A 19,014-nucleotide genomic window follows, 5' to 3' on the forward strand; every position below is an offset into this window, starting at 1 on the left:
GGGGCTGTAGTGGAGCAGGTTGAGAGCTTCAAGTTCCTTGGTGTCCACATCACCAACAAACTATCATGGTCCAAACACACCAAGACAGTCGTGAAGAGGGCACGACAAATCCTATTCCCCCTCAGGAGACTGAAAATATTTGGCATGGGTCCTCAGATCCTCAAAAAGTTACACAGCTGCACCATCGAGAGCATCCTGACTGGTTGCATCACTGCCTGGTATGGCAACTGCTCGGCCTCCGACTGCAAAGCACTACAGAGGGTAGTGCGTACGGCACAGTACATCACTAGGGCCAAGCTTCCTGCCATCCAGGACCTCTATACCAGGCGGTGTCAGAGGAAGGCCCTAAAAATTGTCAAAGACTCCAGCCACCCTAGTCATAGACTGTTCTCTCTGCTACCTGCAAGCTGTATCGGAGCACCAAGTCTAGGTCCAAAAGGCTTCTTAACAGCTTCTACCCCCAAGCCATAAGACTCCTGAACAGCTAATCATGGCCACCCGGCCTATTTGCATTGTCCAATTATTATTATTATTTTCACTGCATCAGGGATAGCGTACACAGACGTTTCGGCTTTGCAGCCTTCTTCATTGTGTAGGGAAAATGTTATTTTAATTCAAAACAGCATTTGAAGGGAACAACCGATGAGCAGCAGGTGCTTCTCAGGGTTGCTGCTAATCTTCCAATGAGGGATGTAGCTTTTCTGGACTACCTGTATACAAGTTAGACCCCACTGCATTTCCCCCACAACCCCACTAGGGGGCGACTTCAAATACAACTGATTTAAATAAAAGGAAGGGAAGGCATGAGATTTTTTGATTTTTATTAGATTTTTAGGAGTTTCAACAATTCACTTTAGGCAAAGAAAAGGATAGTTATTTAGTAATAATATTTAATGTTTTAGTTTACTGAAAGGAAAACACTGGGGGACAGGACCTAAGTAATGAACAAGGTGTACACATGTTATGGGATAGGGCTTAACTGTGGCATAGGGTTGGTAAAAGGGGGAGGGAAAAATCACATCGATACATATACTCATCATCCCATTGTTTTACAAAGACAGTCCCCAAACTCATTACCACCCACCCATACAATAGCAACAATGATAAAATAAATGATACTTGGAGTAAAAAACTAAACAGCAAATAATCAATATATAATAAAATATAATACGAATTATACAGTATACTCCGGTTGTTCCCATTACCCTTTCAATTCCTTACACTTAAGTCCCATTAATGTTTTCCCCTATATTTGATGGAATAGTTTACAGAAAAATTGTCTCTTTCATTCCATTCTGATCCATTTCAACCTATTCAGCTAGTCAGTTTTGCACAATTTTACCAAATGTTTGAAATGATACCTCCAGTTACACAAAGTGATTAATCAATTCAGTAAGTGAAGTTTCACTTTAGGAGTGACTAATTGACTAATATTTTATCGGTTTAAATAGCTTCTTAGAATGACTGGCCTGTCTTACCGGCCAATTTTTTGCTTCAGGCCAAACATCTGTATGAAAAATAATCTCTACGGGGAACAAAGAAAAACACATAGTACAGAACAATAGACAAAGACTATACTGTTTAACTGTGAATAATGACAGAAAACATAATAAAACATCAGTACTTTTGGTACCCCACTCTTACTAGTATGCATTCATAATCCCAGCGCAAACACAGCTAACAAAAAGGATACTGTGGTTGAAAGCATTTTAGAAGACAAGAGGTGCTACTCAAACACTCACATGATCTAGAATACTCTCTCCCCTTTGGGGAAGCAAAGACCGTTGGATGGTGCTTTTGATGTGGGCCTTTAAAAGTCTGTTATCTTACAAACATCTCTGCTATAGTAAGGATTGTATGGATGTAAGCCTGTTGCCCACATCTTTAAAACTTGCTAGTTCTTGCTTGCTTTCTAGATTACAAATCCTAGACTAGAAAATAATTAGTGGCTGTATTCAGTCACCACTGTTGTTCTCCCAGGCTGGCCCTCCTGGACCTCTTTTGCAGCTGTCTTCTCAACAACCTCTCTTGGGGGCAAGTTCACTTTCAAGCCCCAGTTTCCACTACCTAACAGAGATTGACCCTGGCAAGCGACGCTGTGCCTCTCCAGGAGAGATCCATTCCAGAAGCGGGAGCGGCATTTGGGACATGAGAACCGCCCTTGGGAAAGGTGACGTCCACGATGAATGAGGGCTTTCCGTAATGTCCGAGAACGCTTTCCGCAGACTGAGCACTTCAGACGGGCTTGCTGGCCGTTATTTCTTGGAGGATGCCTCACAGAACGATGGATCAAAAGTTTGGCCTGACTGGCGAATGTGGTGCTGGGGCAGTACTGGCATGGAAATCGTTTTATGGGGACTTCCATAGATGACAGCCCACTGACTTTAACCACACCTCCACACCATTGTTTAACTCTATACCCTCCTCTCATTCTCAGGAGCTGGGCGAGCAGTTTCTTCTGCTTAAGCTTCTCATGCATTATTCCTTTTTTCCGCTTCATCACTTTGAGTCTCCTGCTCGTAGCCTTATTCAAGGCAACCCCCACTAGTTGTCCCCCTCTCATTATACTTTGATATTCAACCCTCCTTTTTTTCTCTCTTTTTCTCTTACCACCAACCCATCCTTCTTGGGACTGGAACTGAAAAGGGCGGTGTTGAACTTGGGAGGATTGGTTTGGCATGTAGGAGCCTGACGGATAAGTTGAGGGGTGACCTGATTCAAAAAGAGGGATGTACTCATCTGCTTGGGAAGGATGTTGGGTTCCACCAGCTGGTGGGTTTGCCGACCCAGTGCGGCCCAATCCATGCTGCGATTGCCTGTGCCTGGACAAGCTGTTAGAATAGGCGAAGGCCTTCCCGCATACCTCACAGCAGAAATTTTTTTCACCCCTAATTCCACCACCATGGACAGTTTGTTGATGGGCTGTCAAGTGAAACTGATGGCGGAAGGATTTCCAGCACGTTGTGCATGTAAAGAGCTTCTGAGTGGGCTGAGTGGATGAGCTGGACCCCTGAGACTTATCTTGAGGGTACGGATAATAAGATTGAGAGTTTGCTTGATTTTCATCTAAACTAATAACCCCTCCATGGCCTTTAGCAATTTTTCCTCCTGGTGTAGCATCCAATTCCCCTTTTGTGTGTAATTTTCCATGTCTCACCAAGCTCTGAGCGTAAGCAAACTCTTTACCACATAGGTCACATTTGTAGTTCTTCTGCCCAGAATGCACAGTGGAATGTTTAGTAAGATGGAAGTACTCCCGGAACTCTTTCCCACAAACATCACACCGGTGTGGCTTTTCACCTGTGTGAACACGGTCATGCCGACGTAGGGTCTCACGTCTCCTGAATCCTTTACCACAAACTCCGCAAGAATATGGCCGTTCTCCCTCCCCACGACTTCTTCTTTGTCGAACTATGATTCCATCAGGTCCTGGTTCTCTCTTCTGCCGAGGCTTGCGGGGCTTTTTCGGTTTAGCATTCATCATCTGCTGGCTTGGATGTGTTAAGGGGATGGTAGAGCCACTACCTGATCTGTAGGTCTTGTCGATTTCAGATGTAGATGATGGACCACCTGGTGAGACTCCCATATTCCCAAAGCCAAGTCCTCCAAGCAAACCTCCAATGATGTCTCTTCGCTCCTCTCCTCGACTCTCGCCAGTACTTATCTCGCAGGAAGCAGCGGCAGCTGCAGCAATGGCAGACATGGCACTGCTAGTGACCTCATCCTCAGAGTCATCCAATAGAGATGAAAGAGGAAGATGAGGTTGCTGTTGATGGAGATGGTGTTGTGGTTGTTGACTTTGAGGGTGTGGGTGTAAGGTAGGTGCCAATGGTGCCTTTCTGAGTGTCTGGCTTGACATCCCACTTCCATGGGAGCTCTCTCCAGAATAACAAGATTGGTTAGCCTGGTTAGCCTGCTGTCGTCGGTAGTCATCCACACTGTAGGATGGCTGGTATGATGGCCGGTTCCTTGAATAATCCGTTCCAAATTTACTCGCTCCATCTCGTTGGTAATCACCTGTACCACTGCCTTCAGCCACCATTCCAGTTTTGCTGCTACTTGCACTTGAAGAGCTTTGATTTTCACCACTACCACTTGGTCTGGGCCGGGAATTCCTTCCAGGCTTTCCACAGGTGCCAGACGCAGCATGGTTTAGCAAAGAGGTGCTCTCTCGGAAGCAGCGACCACAAGCAGGGCATCGGAAAGGCTTATCATCATGGATCTTCTCATGCCTGGTGAGGGACTCACGGCGGTTGAAAGACCGTTGACAGACACCACATGCAAATGGACGAGCCCCTGAATGGATAACACCATGCTGGAGGAGGTGCCCCCTTTTCTTGAATCCCTTTCCACATTCGGTGCAACAGAAAGTTTTGTCTTCGCTTGAAGTGTCTGGCTTGGCATCTTCAGAAGTCAAACCATGACTACGGAGATGCCTGCGAAGGCTTGTAAGATGACTGAAGGTCTTTCCACATTCACCACAGTGGTAGATGGCTTCAGGGTCAGGTTGACAAGGCATGGAGGTCATGGGATTTAGATTTTCAGGTTTAGGTAGCTGTGAATCATTAGCTACCAGCACAGAGGCAGTGGATGAGGAAGGAGCTGAGGAGGAAGAGGAGACCGTTGAGGAGGACTGTTGTGTTGATGAAGAGAGGACTGATGAATGGTTACCACCAAGGCTGGTTATGGCTCCTCCTACAAGGCCCGGTTGAATGGTTGAATTTTGACTGTGTTCAGTGGAGCTGCTGTGGCAGTTACTACCACTGCTACTGCTGTGACTGGTGCCATCTGCCTTTCTCTGAGGAAGGTAGCCAGCCATAGCCTTCTTTCTCCTACTACCACCACTTCCACCAGATCCACTGTCTCCTTTCCCTTCATCTTTCGAAAGTGATAAATGGAGTGGTAGAGGGAGGGGCATACCACTAGCCTCTTGTTGCATCAACGAAGCCAGCTGATTGGAGGAGAGAACTGGAATACCTTGGAAATCAAAGCCACCCAGAGATGACGGCTGAGGTGTTGGGTGAAGAGGATGATGTGGGTGGGTATGGCTGTGAGAGTGCGATAAAGCATGGGGTGCCAATGGTTGCTGCTGCTGTTGAGGCTGGGGTGTGGAGTGACTATGACTGTGTGATGAGTGAAGAGCTGGAGGTGGGGCGAGGGCTGAGTTTGAGTCACTAGCTCCTTGGCCCAAACCCAGGCCAAGATGATTATGACCCCCTTGTTGAACCAGAAACTGCTCCAGACTGCTGTTGGTCGGGACCCCTGAAAGAAAGTACTGATTGGCGGCAAGCATGCAACTGAACTGCTGATGTAAGCTACGTGGATCAGACTGCCCAACGAGTGGTTGCCCTAGGGAGGAAACTGCACTGCCAGGGTTGTTAGAGGCGGAAGATGAGGCTGATGGGGAGGGCGAGGAGGAGGAAGGTCCAGGTGAGGCTTGGGGAACAGAGAGGCCAGGGTGTAAGGGTGGTGGTGGGGGAGCAGATGTAACCACACCTCCAATAACACCAGACCCTCCACTGCTACTACCCCCAAAGTCAAAACGTCCCATTCCAGAGTGCAGCTGCTCCTGAGCTAGTGCTGCTTCTGCAGGGTGAAACGGACGTAAGAATTGTGGGTATCCTGCAGCAGAGCTCCCACTCACACTACTGCTGCTGCTCATCTTGCTGGATTTCCGTGAACTGTGTGAGGATGAGGACTGGCTCTGGTGTGATATTGGTGGAGGTGGGGCACTCATTTTGGCAAATATAGATGAAGAATCAGCAAAAGCATTACTTCTAGACCCCTGAAGAGACCCCAGACCAAGCCCAGAGAGAAGAGCCCCTGAGGACTCCCCCTGTTGTTGGTGCTGCTGCTGAAGCTGTTGCTGGTGCTGAAGTTGGACTTGCTGTTGGTGCTGGAACTGTCTTTCCAATCCAAGGCCTTTAAACTGGTGGGCTTGGTGTCCACTTAGCATATCTAGAATGTCCAAGGGGTACTTACTGAACTGGAACATCTCCCACTCACTGATGGGAGGTTGTTCCTGGGTCACACGCCCTGCTGTTGAAGCACAACAATATCGCACCAATAATAATAATAATCAATGATCAATAGCCACAGCTACTGGAAGTAATGCTTTCTTGAACAACTCTCTAGAATGACTCTCGCTGCTACCAATGTCTATCCCTGATCCCCTCTTATACAGATTAATGCCTACTGCTTGCACTTTACAACCAAGAAGAGCAGGTAAAGGTCCTTTTAAATAAATTATGTTCCTAATTTGGAATACAATGTATAAAACACAATGTATAAATAGCATGCAGTCTATGTAGTGTTTTTTAGATTCCTTCTATAGTTGTAGTCTTTATTTTTTGCCAAAAATGTGAAGCTGTCAGCATCCAGCTGGGGGGATGAAGGATGAACAGGTGTTCCACTTCTTTGTCTGCCCGTTGATGTCACGCTCACGAAGACTGGGGAAAAACAGAAATATGGATTAAGTCCCTTGGTTAAATAGGCCTGGAGCTTGATAACGCCTCATCCCCAGAGAATTTACCAAGCATCATTTCAAATTATTTTCAGCTCCCAGTGTTGGCATACATGACCACTTATTGCTGGACAAAATTCTGGAAGACCTTCCAACATAAGATTTGTCAAAATGTAAAGAAACATTTGTGCCTTTAAAATATTGATTATTTACAATAATTATGTTGCATAGACCAAAGCAGCCATCAACTCTGTTAAAGGTACATTCGGTAATATAACCACCTGCAGGTACTAAAGGATTACAATAATTTTTTATTGAAACAAAAGTGCCTACATTTTCAGGTCAGAATCAGACACTGATTTGAAAGAGCAAAAAAACAACAGGACATTAGCCACAGAGCACCAAAGTTGCTTGTCTGCAGGGTCGTTCCATTTGATTTCAATCACTATTTGACCGCACCCCTTTTGATATGAACAAAACTTTCTATACATATTTGCCTATGATAGAAGCAGGGGCCACATAAGCTTTTAGAAAACGATATTTCAGGCATCTCGAGTGGCGTAGCTGTCTAAGGCACTGCATTGGAGTGCCACTACATCCTGGGGTTTGATCCCATAGGGTCCAGCGTCGTTCAGGTTAGCAGAGGGTTTGGCCGGGGGGATTTCCTTGGTTCATCGCGCTCTAGAGACTCCTTGTGGCCGCCCAGGCCACTGCAATTTGACTTTGGTCGTCAGTTGAACAGTGTTCCCTCCGACACATTGCTGCGGCTGGCTTCCGGGTTATGCAAGCAGTGTGTTAAGAAGCAGCGCGGCTCGGCTGGCCATGTTTCGGAGGACGCATGACTTGACCTTTGCCTCTCCAGTGCCCGTTGGGGAAATGCAGCGATTAGACAAAATCGTAACTACCAATTGGACATCACGAAATTGGGGGAAAAGGGGGTAAAATTACGCAAAATATATATAAATAAATAACATTTGCATTTTCAAAATGCAGACCTGCATTTTATATTTGAAAGTCATCAATAGTGATCAGGGGTGTGCAACTGTAGTTTTACTTCACACAAAATAAATGAACGCAACACATTAGATTATAACAGAAGTGCAACTCTATTTGTGCAACTCAGAGTGTGACTATTTGGACCTGAACGACAAAACATTCAGGAGATAGAGGTGCTCGAAGTTGACCCATTTTGCATACCCCACCCTACCATGAGACATCCATGTCTTTATCACTGAAAAAGATAGTTAAATATCATTTGAAATCTTACAAACAGGGTTGTCAAACTATTCTATGATTTCTCTGGAAATAAGTTCATAAAATTTTTTTTGACAAGTTAACGTCAATTATACTGAACAAAAATATAAACGCAACATGTAACAATTTTAACGATTAGTCTTAGCAACAGTAAATCAGTCAACTGAAATACATTCATTTAGGCCCTAATCTATGGATTTCACATGACTGGGCAGGGGCGCAGCCATAGATGGGCCTGGATGGGCATAGGCCCACCCACTGGGGAGCCAGGCCCAGCCAATCAAATTGAATTCCCCACAAAAGGGCTTTATTAAAGACAGAAATACTCCTCCGTTTCTTTAGCTGTCCGGGTGGCTGATCTCAGACAATCCCGCAGGTGAAGAAGCCGGATGTGGAGGACCTGGGCTGGCGTATTTACATGTGATCATGTTGTTTAATCGACTTCTTGACATGCCACACCTGTCAGATCACAACAGCATGATCATTACACATGTGCACCTTGTGCTGGGGACAATAAAAGCACACTAAAATGTGCAGTTGTCACAACACAATGCCACAGATGTCTCAAGTTGAGGGAGCGTGCAATTGGCATGCCGACTGCAGGAATGTCCACCAGAGCTGTTGCCAAAGAATTGAATGTTTACTTCTCTACCATAAGCCGCCTCCATCGTTTTAGAGAATTTGGCAGTACAACCAACCGGCCTCACAAATGCAGACCACGTGTAACCACACCAGCCAGGACCTCCACATCCGGCTTCTTCACCTGTGGGATCATCTGAGACCAGCCCCACGGACAGCTGATGAAACTGTTTGCACAACCGAATAATTTCTGCGCAAACTGTCAGAAACCGTCTCAGGGAAGCTCATCTGCGTGCTCGACGTCCTCACCAGCGTCTTGACTTGACTGCAGTTCGGTGTCGTAACCAACTTCAGTGGTTTGCTGATGTCAACGTTTTGAACAGAGTGCCCAATGGTGGCGGTGGGGTCATGGTATGGGCTGGCAGAAGCTACGGACAAAGAACACAATTGCATTTGATCGATTGCAATTTGAATGCACAGAGACATCGTGACGAGATCCTGAGGCCCATTGTCGTGTCATTCATCCGCCGCCATCACCTCATGTTTCAGCATGATAATGCACGGCCCCATGTTGCAAGGATCTGTACACAATTCCTGGAAGCTGAAAATATCCCAGTTCTTCCATGGTCTGCATACTCACCAGACATGTCACACATTGAGCATATTTGGGATGCTCTGGGTCGACGTGTTTGACAGCGTGTTCCAGTTACCGCCAATATCCAGCAACTTCGCAAAGCCATTGAAAAGGAGTGGGACAACATTCCACAGGCAAAGATCAACAGCCTGATCAACTCTATGCGAAGGAGACATGTCGCACTGTATGAGGCAAATGGTGGTCACACCAGATACTGACTGATTTTCTGATCCACACCCCTACCTTTTTTTAAGGTATCTGTGACTAACAGAAGCATATCTGTATTCCCAGTCATATGAAACCCATAGATTAGGGCCTAATAAATGTATTTCAATTGACTGATTTCCTTATATGAACTGTAACTCAGTAAAATCTTAGAAATTGTAGTATTTTGCGTTTATATGTTGCGTTCAGTGTATTTTGCAGATATGAAACAGATTCATCAATAAATTTCTTGGTAGTCCAAAAAATATTGCTATTAGGTTGTAAATCACAGCTGGCCTGGTACATTGTTTGCTGCCTCCACCTATTCGGGATGCACTGTTTCAGTTTCAATGACTGAAGATTTTAGACAAAAATGGACGAATGTAACTAAGGTTAGGAATGTCAATACAATCAAACTAACACGGGCAATGATCACAAGTCAGTCATAATGTGGCTAATAGGCTAGGGTATATATTTATGTAGCTATTTATTTAGCAAGCTAAAAACAGAGCTGAACGCTAGCTAGCTGCTGGGAGGATGTCATGTCTTCATTGGGTGAGTGACCGACTTTTAGCCAATCTTTATCGTTTTTCAGTGGCTACAGTACAGTTACAGATGCAGGTGTCATTTGGTTAGCTAGCAAAAAATGTGAATCGTTGTTATCCAGTTAGCATCTCTCTTGCGTTCGTAAATTCACTCTGGCCATCAACTCCGATTTCAGAGCACTCTTCTGAGTGTGCCAGAGCGCAGAATAACCGATGAATTTAAGAATGCACAACACCCGCTGAATATGACCGGTGTCAGTAAATGTAGGCAAAAAACGAACAGGTAGTCACGAATGCTCTAGATAACATGTAAACAGCCTAACCAGCTCTGCTAGGGCGAGTAAAATGGACAGAGTGAGGTGATCTCTCATTTGTGTCTGGAAGTAGCTAGCAAGCTAGCCAACTTTAGCCAGTTAGCTTAGGTGCTTGACTGCCGTTGTGAGGAACGCTCGGATCAACCCTACTCCTCGGCCAGACCGTCCAGGGTCAATCGTGCAGTGTGCGCTCTGAACGCCCGGAGAGCGAAACCCTCTGAATTTACAAATAGACAATGCTCTGAATTTATGAACGACCAAGAGCGCACTCTGACACATTGAAGGCAATTTATGAATGCAACCTTAGTTGTCAATCAAATTAATTTTGCATTGATCAAATGGCAGGCAGGCAAATTCCCATTCAGTTGTCAAAACGTTGGTTGGGACAAGCATGGATTGGCAGGCATGCTGCAGAAGGACGAGCAGGCTACTATTCCCCATCGTTTATCAGTGCAATTTTGACGGCCAACAAGCGGAAAAATTGAGAGGGTTTATCTAATGTTCCCTCAATGGATTTTAGCTCATCTAGCTCTGACTAGCATTAGTTGTTGAGCTTGTTGTTGATGTGCATAATTGAGTGAGAGAGAGCCTACCTTTTCATGGTTGTTTGATCAATACGACTGTAAAGATCCCAAATGTAAGATGACTCCCCTGGTATTTATATTGGTCCTTTAACTCATTTACTGCCTGGTAATGTCACCAGGCAGGCCAAAACTCCATCCCACCACAACAGGCAGAAATTTCAAGCCGTCTTTTTAAACAGCTCTTACACTAAAACGGCATTATCATCACCAATTGGCAACAGATTTTCATGTGAATAAAAAGGAAATTATGCACATTTTCCCTTCAGTGGTGTTGCCACCAAACTGACTTGTTGCATAGAAAAATCAGTGCGTAGTGCACACAAAATGGGATTTCTCAAGTTTTCATGTACCGAATCAAAATCTAAAAGTTCGATGTGTTTCCATCGCATTTTCAACTCCACCGATAGTTGTCACAAAAACTGTTGCGTTAAAATAGCAAATGTGCCTACTCTGGTCTAGGCACATGCACTCTAGCCCAGGGTTTCCCCTACTGGGTGCATTATCAAGCTGTGATTTATAAAGCGCATGAAAACGTGGTTATTTTCACAATATTATTCCAACCTCAGTGTGGAAATATAAAACACGGGAAAACCACATTTTACTGCACTGGGCCTTTAATGTCTAAGAATGGATATTCCCACTCAAGTCAACCATCTTTGTAGTACCATTTGAAAGTTTAAATATTAAACTATTTTCATTAGTTTTTTTTTTACATTTATCAGCAAAAGCATGAAACCAAACATTCAAGACAGCGTATGCTGTGTTTCAACCGATGGCAGGCACAACATACACCTCAGATGATGTAAAATAGGGTCTAAGATACAACATATATATACGAACATGGACAAAATATGAGGTTACACGTTTTTAGATAATTGACGTTTGTAAGATTTCAAATGATATCAAACTCAACAGTTTATCTTTTTCAGTGATGAAGACATGGAAGGGTTATGCGAAATGGGTGACATTTGAGCACCTCTATCGCCTGAATGTTGTTATTCAGGTCCAAAAAGTAACTTTCTGACCACTTCTACCATGGGCAAACATGGAAGGTTTTGTTCAAATCAAAAGGGATGCAGACAAAAAGTGATTGAAATCATATGGAACAACCCAGCTGTTAGGTCAGCCAATCATACATTCCTTGTGCACCTCAGGTTTGCTTTGAGAAGAGATGTGAATTCAAAGTGTGCAGTTAATTATGTGCAAGAGACCTCACACCAAGTCAGTGTTTTTCAATTCTGGTCCTTGGGGCCCACAGAGGGGACACATCTTTATTCTAGCCCAGCACGAATTAAATTAACCATCAAGCCCTTGATTTGCCTAGTTGGGCTGTGCAGGTGTGTAAGGGCAAAGCCGCCTATAAATACACTACCAGTCAAAAGTTTTAGAACACCTACTCATTCAAGGGTTTTTCTTTATTTTTACTATTTTCTAAATTGTAGAATAATAGTGAAGACATCAAAACTATGAAATAAAACATATGGAATCATATAGTAACCATAAAAGTGTTCAACAAATCAAAATATATTTTATATTTGAGATTCTTCAAATAGCCACCCTTTGCCTTGATGACAGCTTTGCACACTCTTGGCATTCTCTCAACTAGCTTCACCTGGAATGTTGATGTCTTCACTATTATTCTACAATGTAGAAAATAGTAAAAATAAAGAAAAGCCCTTGAATGAGTAGGTGTTCTAAAACGTTTGACCAGTAGTGTATATTTAGGGGAAACACTGATGTGGCCAAAAATATCTTTCACCACCTTTAACTTTTTTCCAGGTGACTTTTCAGACTTGGTTAGAGACATGGTTAAGTGGAGGCATGCCGCAGGTACATACCGACCTCACCTAGAATATTCATAAGCTACATTTCAATATGGTAACACCAGAGGCGCGTTTAGCAGGACGCAATGTTTTGGAATGTTTAGATAGAAATAAGCTACGTAGAACAGACATGTGAAATACGGAATCACGTCGGATCTATTCATGGAATTTCTATCTGCAACGTTTGAGAACGTTTTGCAACTGAACATGCCCCTGGGCTACACCTAACCTTCAGTATTTTTAAGTCAATCTCACAGGAACCCCAGGGTAAACCTTCTGCTAGAGTACAACAATGAATTCACCGTGTCCTTCCCCATAACAATAGATACAAAAACAGTTTACCGTCTTCTGGGTATTTTTCCATTACCTTTCTTATTGGGCGATAAGGTCACCCAACCTATTTCTACCATTTTACATTTACATTTTTAGTCATTTAGCAGACGCTCTTATCCAGAGCGACTTACAGGAGTAATTAGGGTTAAGTGCCTTGCTTAAGGGCACATCGACAGATTTTTTACCTAGTCGGCTCGGGGATTAGAACCAGCGACCTTTCGGTTACTGGCACAACGCTCTTACCCAAGGTAGGTATTATATTTCTAATACCAAACAAGGTAGGTATTATAATAATCAACAAAATACAATGATGACCCATATAACCTAATAGAGGTTGGTACAATTGTCTTATGTTATAATAAACAAACAAGTAGCCCACTCCATTGATTATTTTTATTGTCATATGAAACTTTGTAAACAAATATAAGCCATTTACTCCAAATCAAGTCTAAAATATTAATGTTGTTTCTGTCATGGAATGACATTCCTTGAGTACTACAGTTAGGCCTATATCATAGAAATTAAGTGTTACTGGTGGAGCACTCTTTGATAGAATGCATAAATTGCAGATTGTGGTTTAGTGCATAGCCTATAAGCCAATTAAAATTAAATGTATTTATGCAACCCAAATAAAAACAAATACAAAAACAGAAAAATCAAGAAATTACAATCTAAAGTAGATATATTAGCGTGAGCATGAGTGAGAATCCAGAATATAAATACGTGACATAATTTGTGCAAAGTTTGGGGGAAAAACTGATATGATAACATGCTGTGCATCATTATGCATAGCAAATTGACTAAACTAAGGATAGCTAACATGGCCATGTCTAGACATGTACCTGATAGGTGCTAATTGCTTACTGTTGAGATATTTGCAACCATAAGAGAGAATGTGTTTTCACATAACATTTTTAGGTCAATAATCCTTTGTAAATTATCAGTGACGTTCCCAGTATTTCCTAATAATTTCCTGCTGATCTGTGAGTTTGTGAAGACATTGCTTGCACCACTACAACGTTGTAACGTAGCTACCATTCTAACAATATATTTTAAAACATCTTACCAACAGGTTTGGTGGGATGTTTATGGACTGGAGACTGGTGTAGCACTTTCTTCTTGAAGACCAAAATGGGGGAACAGGTAGAAACGAATGGGTCTACTTCCATTGATCTTCAGGTAGGTAGCTAACTAGACTAACTTGAAAAACCCAAAAAATTGCAGGTGGTGGCAAAATTAAAAAATGTGCAGTTCGTCATTAGCCAGCTAACGTTAGCAGGCTAACGTTACCTTGTTTTTTTTATAGGCGGCTGCCTAAAGTTTTCAACCAAAGTAACAAGAAAAAGTTATTTGGATCTGAGTAAAGGAGTCTTTCAATCATGTCGTTGTTAGATAGCTAATAAATTAAAATCTCGTATGAAACCCTGGTTACATAGGTAGCCGATGCTAAGCTAACCTAGCCACAAAGATAATAACTAGGTTGATAGCTGTCGTTTTAGCTAACCTTATAGCTAGCATTAAAATCGCCTACCAAAATGTTTAAATAAAAAAATATATAATAAAAAGGGCGCGGGAAATGCCGTGATAACTACAACGGCCTCCTTTTTTAAATGTCAGATAGCCATTTTTCTTCATCCAGGGAAAATATTTTCAAAGGCCTGCCTCTCCATCGGCCCAGGAGGGCTGTTTTCGACTCGTTAACAAAAACTCTTTCCGCTGGGTTGGCCTGCTAATTCAGATAAGTGTCTTGTTTGAAGCAGTAGCTTCGATGCTTGAATCGTTAACTCTTCGAATTGATCGAAATTAGCCCTTTCTGGAGTTTTTGTCGTATTTTCATTATTTTTCTTCGGTCAAATATTTTCCGCCCCGTGTCAATTTTATGTGTCCCCGTCTATGGGCTACGGCTGCTGATGTTCTTCTCCTTAAAATGGTAGCTTCCGGTCTGTATTCTATTTCCGGGTAGTGCCACAGGTTAAGAAGTCCGACCAGCTGTATTTGGTTGTGTGCGTGTGTGTGCATAATAGTGTATGTGCTCCTGTTGTCTCTGAATGTGTGTGTGTTGACGTGTGTGTGTGTGTGTGTGTGTGGACGTGTTTAACTATACTTGTGGGGACCAGAAGTCCCCACAAGAATAGTAAACCAAGAAAAATGTGACCAACTGCGGACATTTTGTTGGTCCCCACAAGGTCAAATGCTATTTTTAGGGGGTTTAGGGTTAAGGTTAGAATTAGTGTTAGGGGTTAGGGAAAATAGGATTTTGAATGGGACTGAATTGTATGTCCCCACAAGGTTAGCTGCGCAAGACTGTGTGTGTGTGTGTGTGTGTGTGTGTGTGTGTGTGTGTGTGTGTGTGTGTGTGTGTGTGTGTGTGTGTGTGTGTGTGTGTGTGTGTGTGCATAATCCAACCAATCTATGTATGGCCATTGCCAAATACATTATTGATTGCATGTATTTAGTTGAATTATGCATTTTTCACACAATTGAGATTGCTTAGCATCAGCAAACAGCAACTTTATTATATTAAATACATTTTTAGTCTAGGAAATAGTGAATCCATTTTTTAAATGAAATATTGCCAGATTAGTTTCCATGTGTGCTTATACTGACATCGTTCATACTGAATCCACAATGGTGATAAAGAGGAATAAAGGAACAAATTACTTCATGTTTTGGTATAAGAAAGGTTGAGAGAACAATTGGCTCTCATATTACTAGACACTTAACAGCTGTGCATCACATATGTGAGGTAAAGCAATTAGAAATAATTAGTTCAGAGCATGTGGCCCAGAGAGTTTTATATTCCTGGAATTTTAAGTAAACAAGTACAGTGTAATTATAGGGCCATTTTCAGAATTTACATCCAGTTTGAATACTTTAAAAGCACAATCAATTTTTCATCCAAACGGCAGCCCTGCCACTTGATTTGCTATAACGCTGAGGGATGGGGCTGGAGAAATGTTACCACTGTCAAATTCAAGGAGATATGGATGCAAGCTTTTACAGTCCATGAAATCGACATATTTTTAAGCAATACATTATTGTTTTTTTACAAAAGCATTATTACAAACATATTTTGGGTTATGATGGGGTAAATCAATTGTAGGCTACTCAATTCATGAGGCATTTGATAAATTGTATTATTTAAGAATCAATGGATACATATAATTAATTTAAATTATATTGAACAGCAGTACATTTTGCATTACATTTTGCACTTTTTGCACAGTACATTTTGCACTTTTAAAAATGAATTTTCTCTCCCGTAATTGCTGACCTAACTTCAGGACAGATGAATAACAGCGCTCCGCACCGCCACATAGCTGCAGCATCACCTGTTCATTTAAATCTGATCAGGGATTAGGAAGGGTGAAGGGAGGGACAATCTGCCTGACTGTCGGTTTGCCTGTCTGTCTGTCTGTCTATCTTCTGTCTGTCTTTGTCTGTTTCCTATCCATCATTGATCAGTCAGTCCAACCATAAGACAAAGAGCCAAAGTGATTTACATCACAATCATAATTTGTGTTGATCTGATCAACACCAATAACCCAGTGGAAAAAAATTTGTCATTGTGGGGATTTTTTTATTGTTATTATCAATTGAACAGTATGATTCTACAAAGGCGAGAATTCACCAATAACCAAAATAAGGGTTGCACGCTTGTGAGATCTTCACTTCATATTCTTGGAAACAGACATGGGGATTGTGTATTAGATTAATCCCTATACATTTTTCTGAGGTATGCCAAATTACTTGGGGAATACAATGCAGCCCCGCCTCCTCATCGTCCCGCAATACAATTAGGGGCCAATGAAGCTGTCTCGCACTTACTCACACCTCCTTCCATCTGGAAAACCTCACGCCACTAACTGTCACCCCACGAGCCACACACCCAAACAACCATTTTATACCACAACCTCCCTCTTACCTCCACACAGACACCTTCTGGAATCATTTCCTTAGACCACACACACGCACACACACACACATTAATCATCAGTACATTTACAGGCTCACAGATTAATGAGGACGTACTCAACTAAAACATAATCACAACATCAGTATACCTCCAAAAGTACAATAAAAACATACATTGAAAATATAACTGAATCTTCGTGTGACATAAATATATTTAGCCTCTCTTCGTTTTAGTTTAACAAGATTCCAGTTTTGGAATCTGACGTTTTCTCACTGTAAAAATCATTGGGCCATTCTAGTCCTATAACTGGTTATCCATAATCATGTCAATAAACAAGGCAAGCCACAATACATTCTCCAAACTATTCTAGCAAAATCCCCATTCTTTACAATAAAGAGTAAAGTTCTTGAAAAGAGTGACATTCCGGTCACATAAGTGTAATCTTATAACGAAATGCACCAATTTTAACCAAAAATGTTAACAATGTAATTTTATAGTTTTTGCTCTACAACTTGAAATGTGAGAAAAAAATTTTTTGCTTTGGTGAATGTAGCTTAACAAGGAAAGCTGTGATGGATGTCCTTTGTGATATTAGGCTTATGAATCCAAAAAGCCAATATGAATAATAAGATCATAGCCTTCGTTTTTAAATAGTTAGCGGATTCTCTGAAAAACACAACTGTCTTACTTGTAATATCCCAAGTCAGATCAAATGTGAGATTCAGCATTCCTGAAAAAACATTGAAATACACACACGGGCAAATACAGACGCATGTACATTACACATACACGCCATGACATCATAAGTCAGCACTATGACATCATCAACACTGGCTTTGACATCTTCATGCGGTTTGGCTTTTCACTTTGATTGCATCTGCTTTTTTTCTTCAAGAATACAAAGGTTAAAATCCACTAGGAAGTTGAATATTCAAAATCCAGGAAACATTGAGCTTCACAGAGAATAAAAAAAAAAAAAATAGGGTAACTAATAATCATGGTGATAATAATAATCAGAGTAAATCTATAGTAATCATAATCATGACTATAAACACACAAACACATATCATAGAGTTTTAAAAACATTGTCTGAAAGTTCCATCAATCCATTTTTGTCTTTATCCAGTCACAGTTAAAGGGGAGAGCTGAAATACTATACAAATATTTAGAGTCAATACCATGGTCTCCTTATCCTTTCAGTCAAAGAGGAGATTTCAACCCTTTTAAAAATGGCCAGTAACAACCACATCTTCCATCTTATAACCAGATACCCGTCAAACGCACACATAAATAAAAATTGAACTTTTGCAAATGTACAAAATATGACATTATGTCCACCTCCACCCCTGCAATGTAAAAAACTATGACATGATTGGCTTTTTGTCACACTCAATGTCAACCTCACGAGGGCACAACGTAGCTTTGCAGAATCTACTGTTTTCTTCACACTTACAAAATGTGTCAGTCATTTCTGCAGTGTTGCACAAACTGTATCCAATATTGACACAGAAAAATTCAAAAGCCAACATAGTACAGACCACAGACAAACAGAGTTTTTAGAATAGCCCTTGATGTTAAGTGTCCATTGTTCCCTGTTCCCCCTTTCCCACCTAACTCCAAATATTGTGAACGGCTGGAGTTTCAGAAACAGTAATAATATGTGGAATTCAGAGAAGACTGTGAGTAGTGATTGGTATATTAACTACTGATAAATACATGTATTACCTCACAATCTGTGGTAAACAGCTCAGAAAGGATGATCAATGGAGTAGGAGCGTGACTGGTTTTGGGGATTGTTTTAAGGGACAGACCCATGGGCAGGTATGGCTAAACAAAGCCTTTGCATTAACAAAGAGGTAAACACTGTATGGCAGTGTCTCTCAAAATTAACACAACTTCACTGAGCTTTCATTCTCATCTGATGTGGTCAGCAGTTTTGTAATCTTTTTTCTTTCCGGTGGTCTTTAGCTCCTTAAAAACAATGACTGACATTGTGTCGAATAACAGTGTCGAAGCATTTCTGTGTGACTATAAACGAAACTGGAATCAGCTCCACAGTTTGGAAACTGACCTCAGAGCTGTGACGGGACTGACCGTTGCCGTGGAAATACTCATTAGTGACTTGGGTATCTTTGGGAGTGACAGCCGTCACATCGACCAGCCAGCCAATCGGGCGAGGGTGCAAAGGTGATTCAGCAAAGTGATGTTTGTGTCAAATCATTATAATAATAACTGAGTAAATCCAGCCATAATCAAGAGATTAACCTTATACAAAATGTCTAAGTTATGGCTGTAGTGTAAGATTGTGGTAGCTAGCAACAGTACTCCAAATGTGTCTATTTTCAAGTCTTCCAATCACAAATTA

General features: G+C 41.9%; 1 protein-coding gene across 1 annotated transcript; it reads right to left on the reverse strand.

The window, feature by feature from the left end:
• Positions 1–807: 807 nt before the first annotated feature.
• LOC121571533 (zinc finger protein 865) lies at positions 808–14,653 on the reverse strand. Its single transcript, XM_041883050.2, has 2 exons — positions 13,800–14,653; positions 808–6,449 (listed from the first exon to the last, which is right to left on the reverse strand). The coding sequence occupies exon 2, from the start codon at positions 5,993–5,995 to the stop codon at positions 1,943–1,945; it is 4,053 nt and encodes a 1,350-aa protein (XP_041738984.1). The 5' UTR covers positions 5,996–6,449; positions 13,800–14,653; the 3' UTR covers positions 808–1,942.
• Between the last annotated feature and the right edge of the window lie 4,361 nt (positions 14,654–19,014).

The sequence above is a fragment of the Coregonus clupeaformis genome, chromosome 8 (genome assembly GCF_020615455.1).
Source record: "Coregonus clupeaformis isolate EN_2021a chromosome 8, ASM2061545v1, whole genome shotgun sequence".
Taxonomy (NCBI): Eukaryota; Metazoa; Chordata; class Actinopteri; order Salmoniformes; family Salmonidae; genus Coregonus; species Coregonus clupeaformis.

Coding starts and splice junctions, on each gene's coding strand:
- LOC121571533 (XM_041883050.2), bottom strand. CDS start 5,995: ATGTTCCAGTTCAGTAAGTACCCCTTGGACATTCTAGATATGCTAAGT.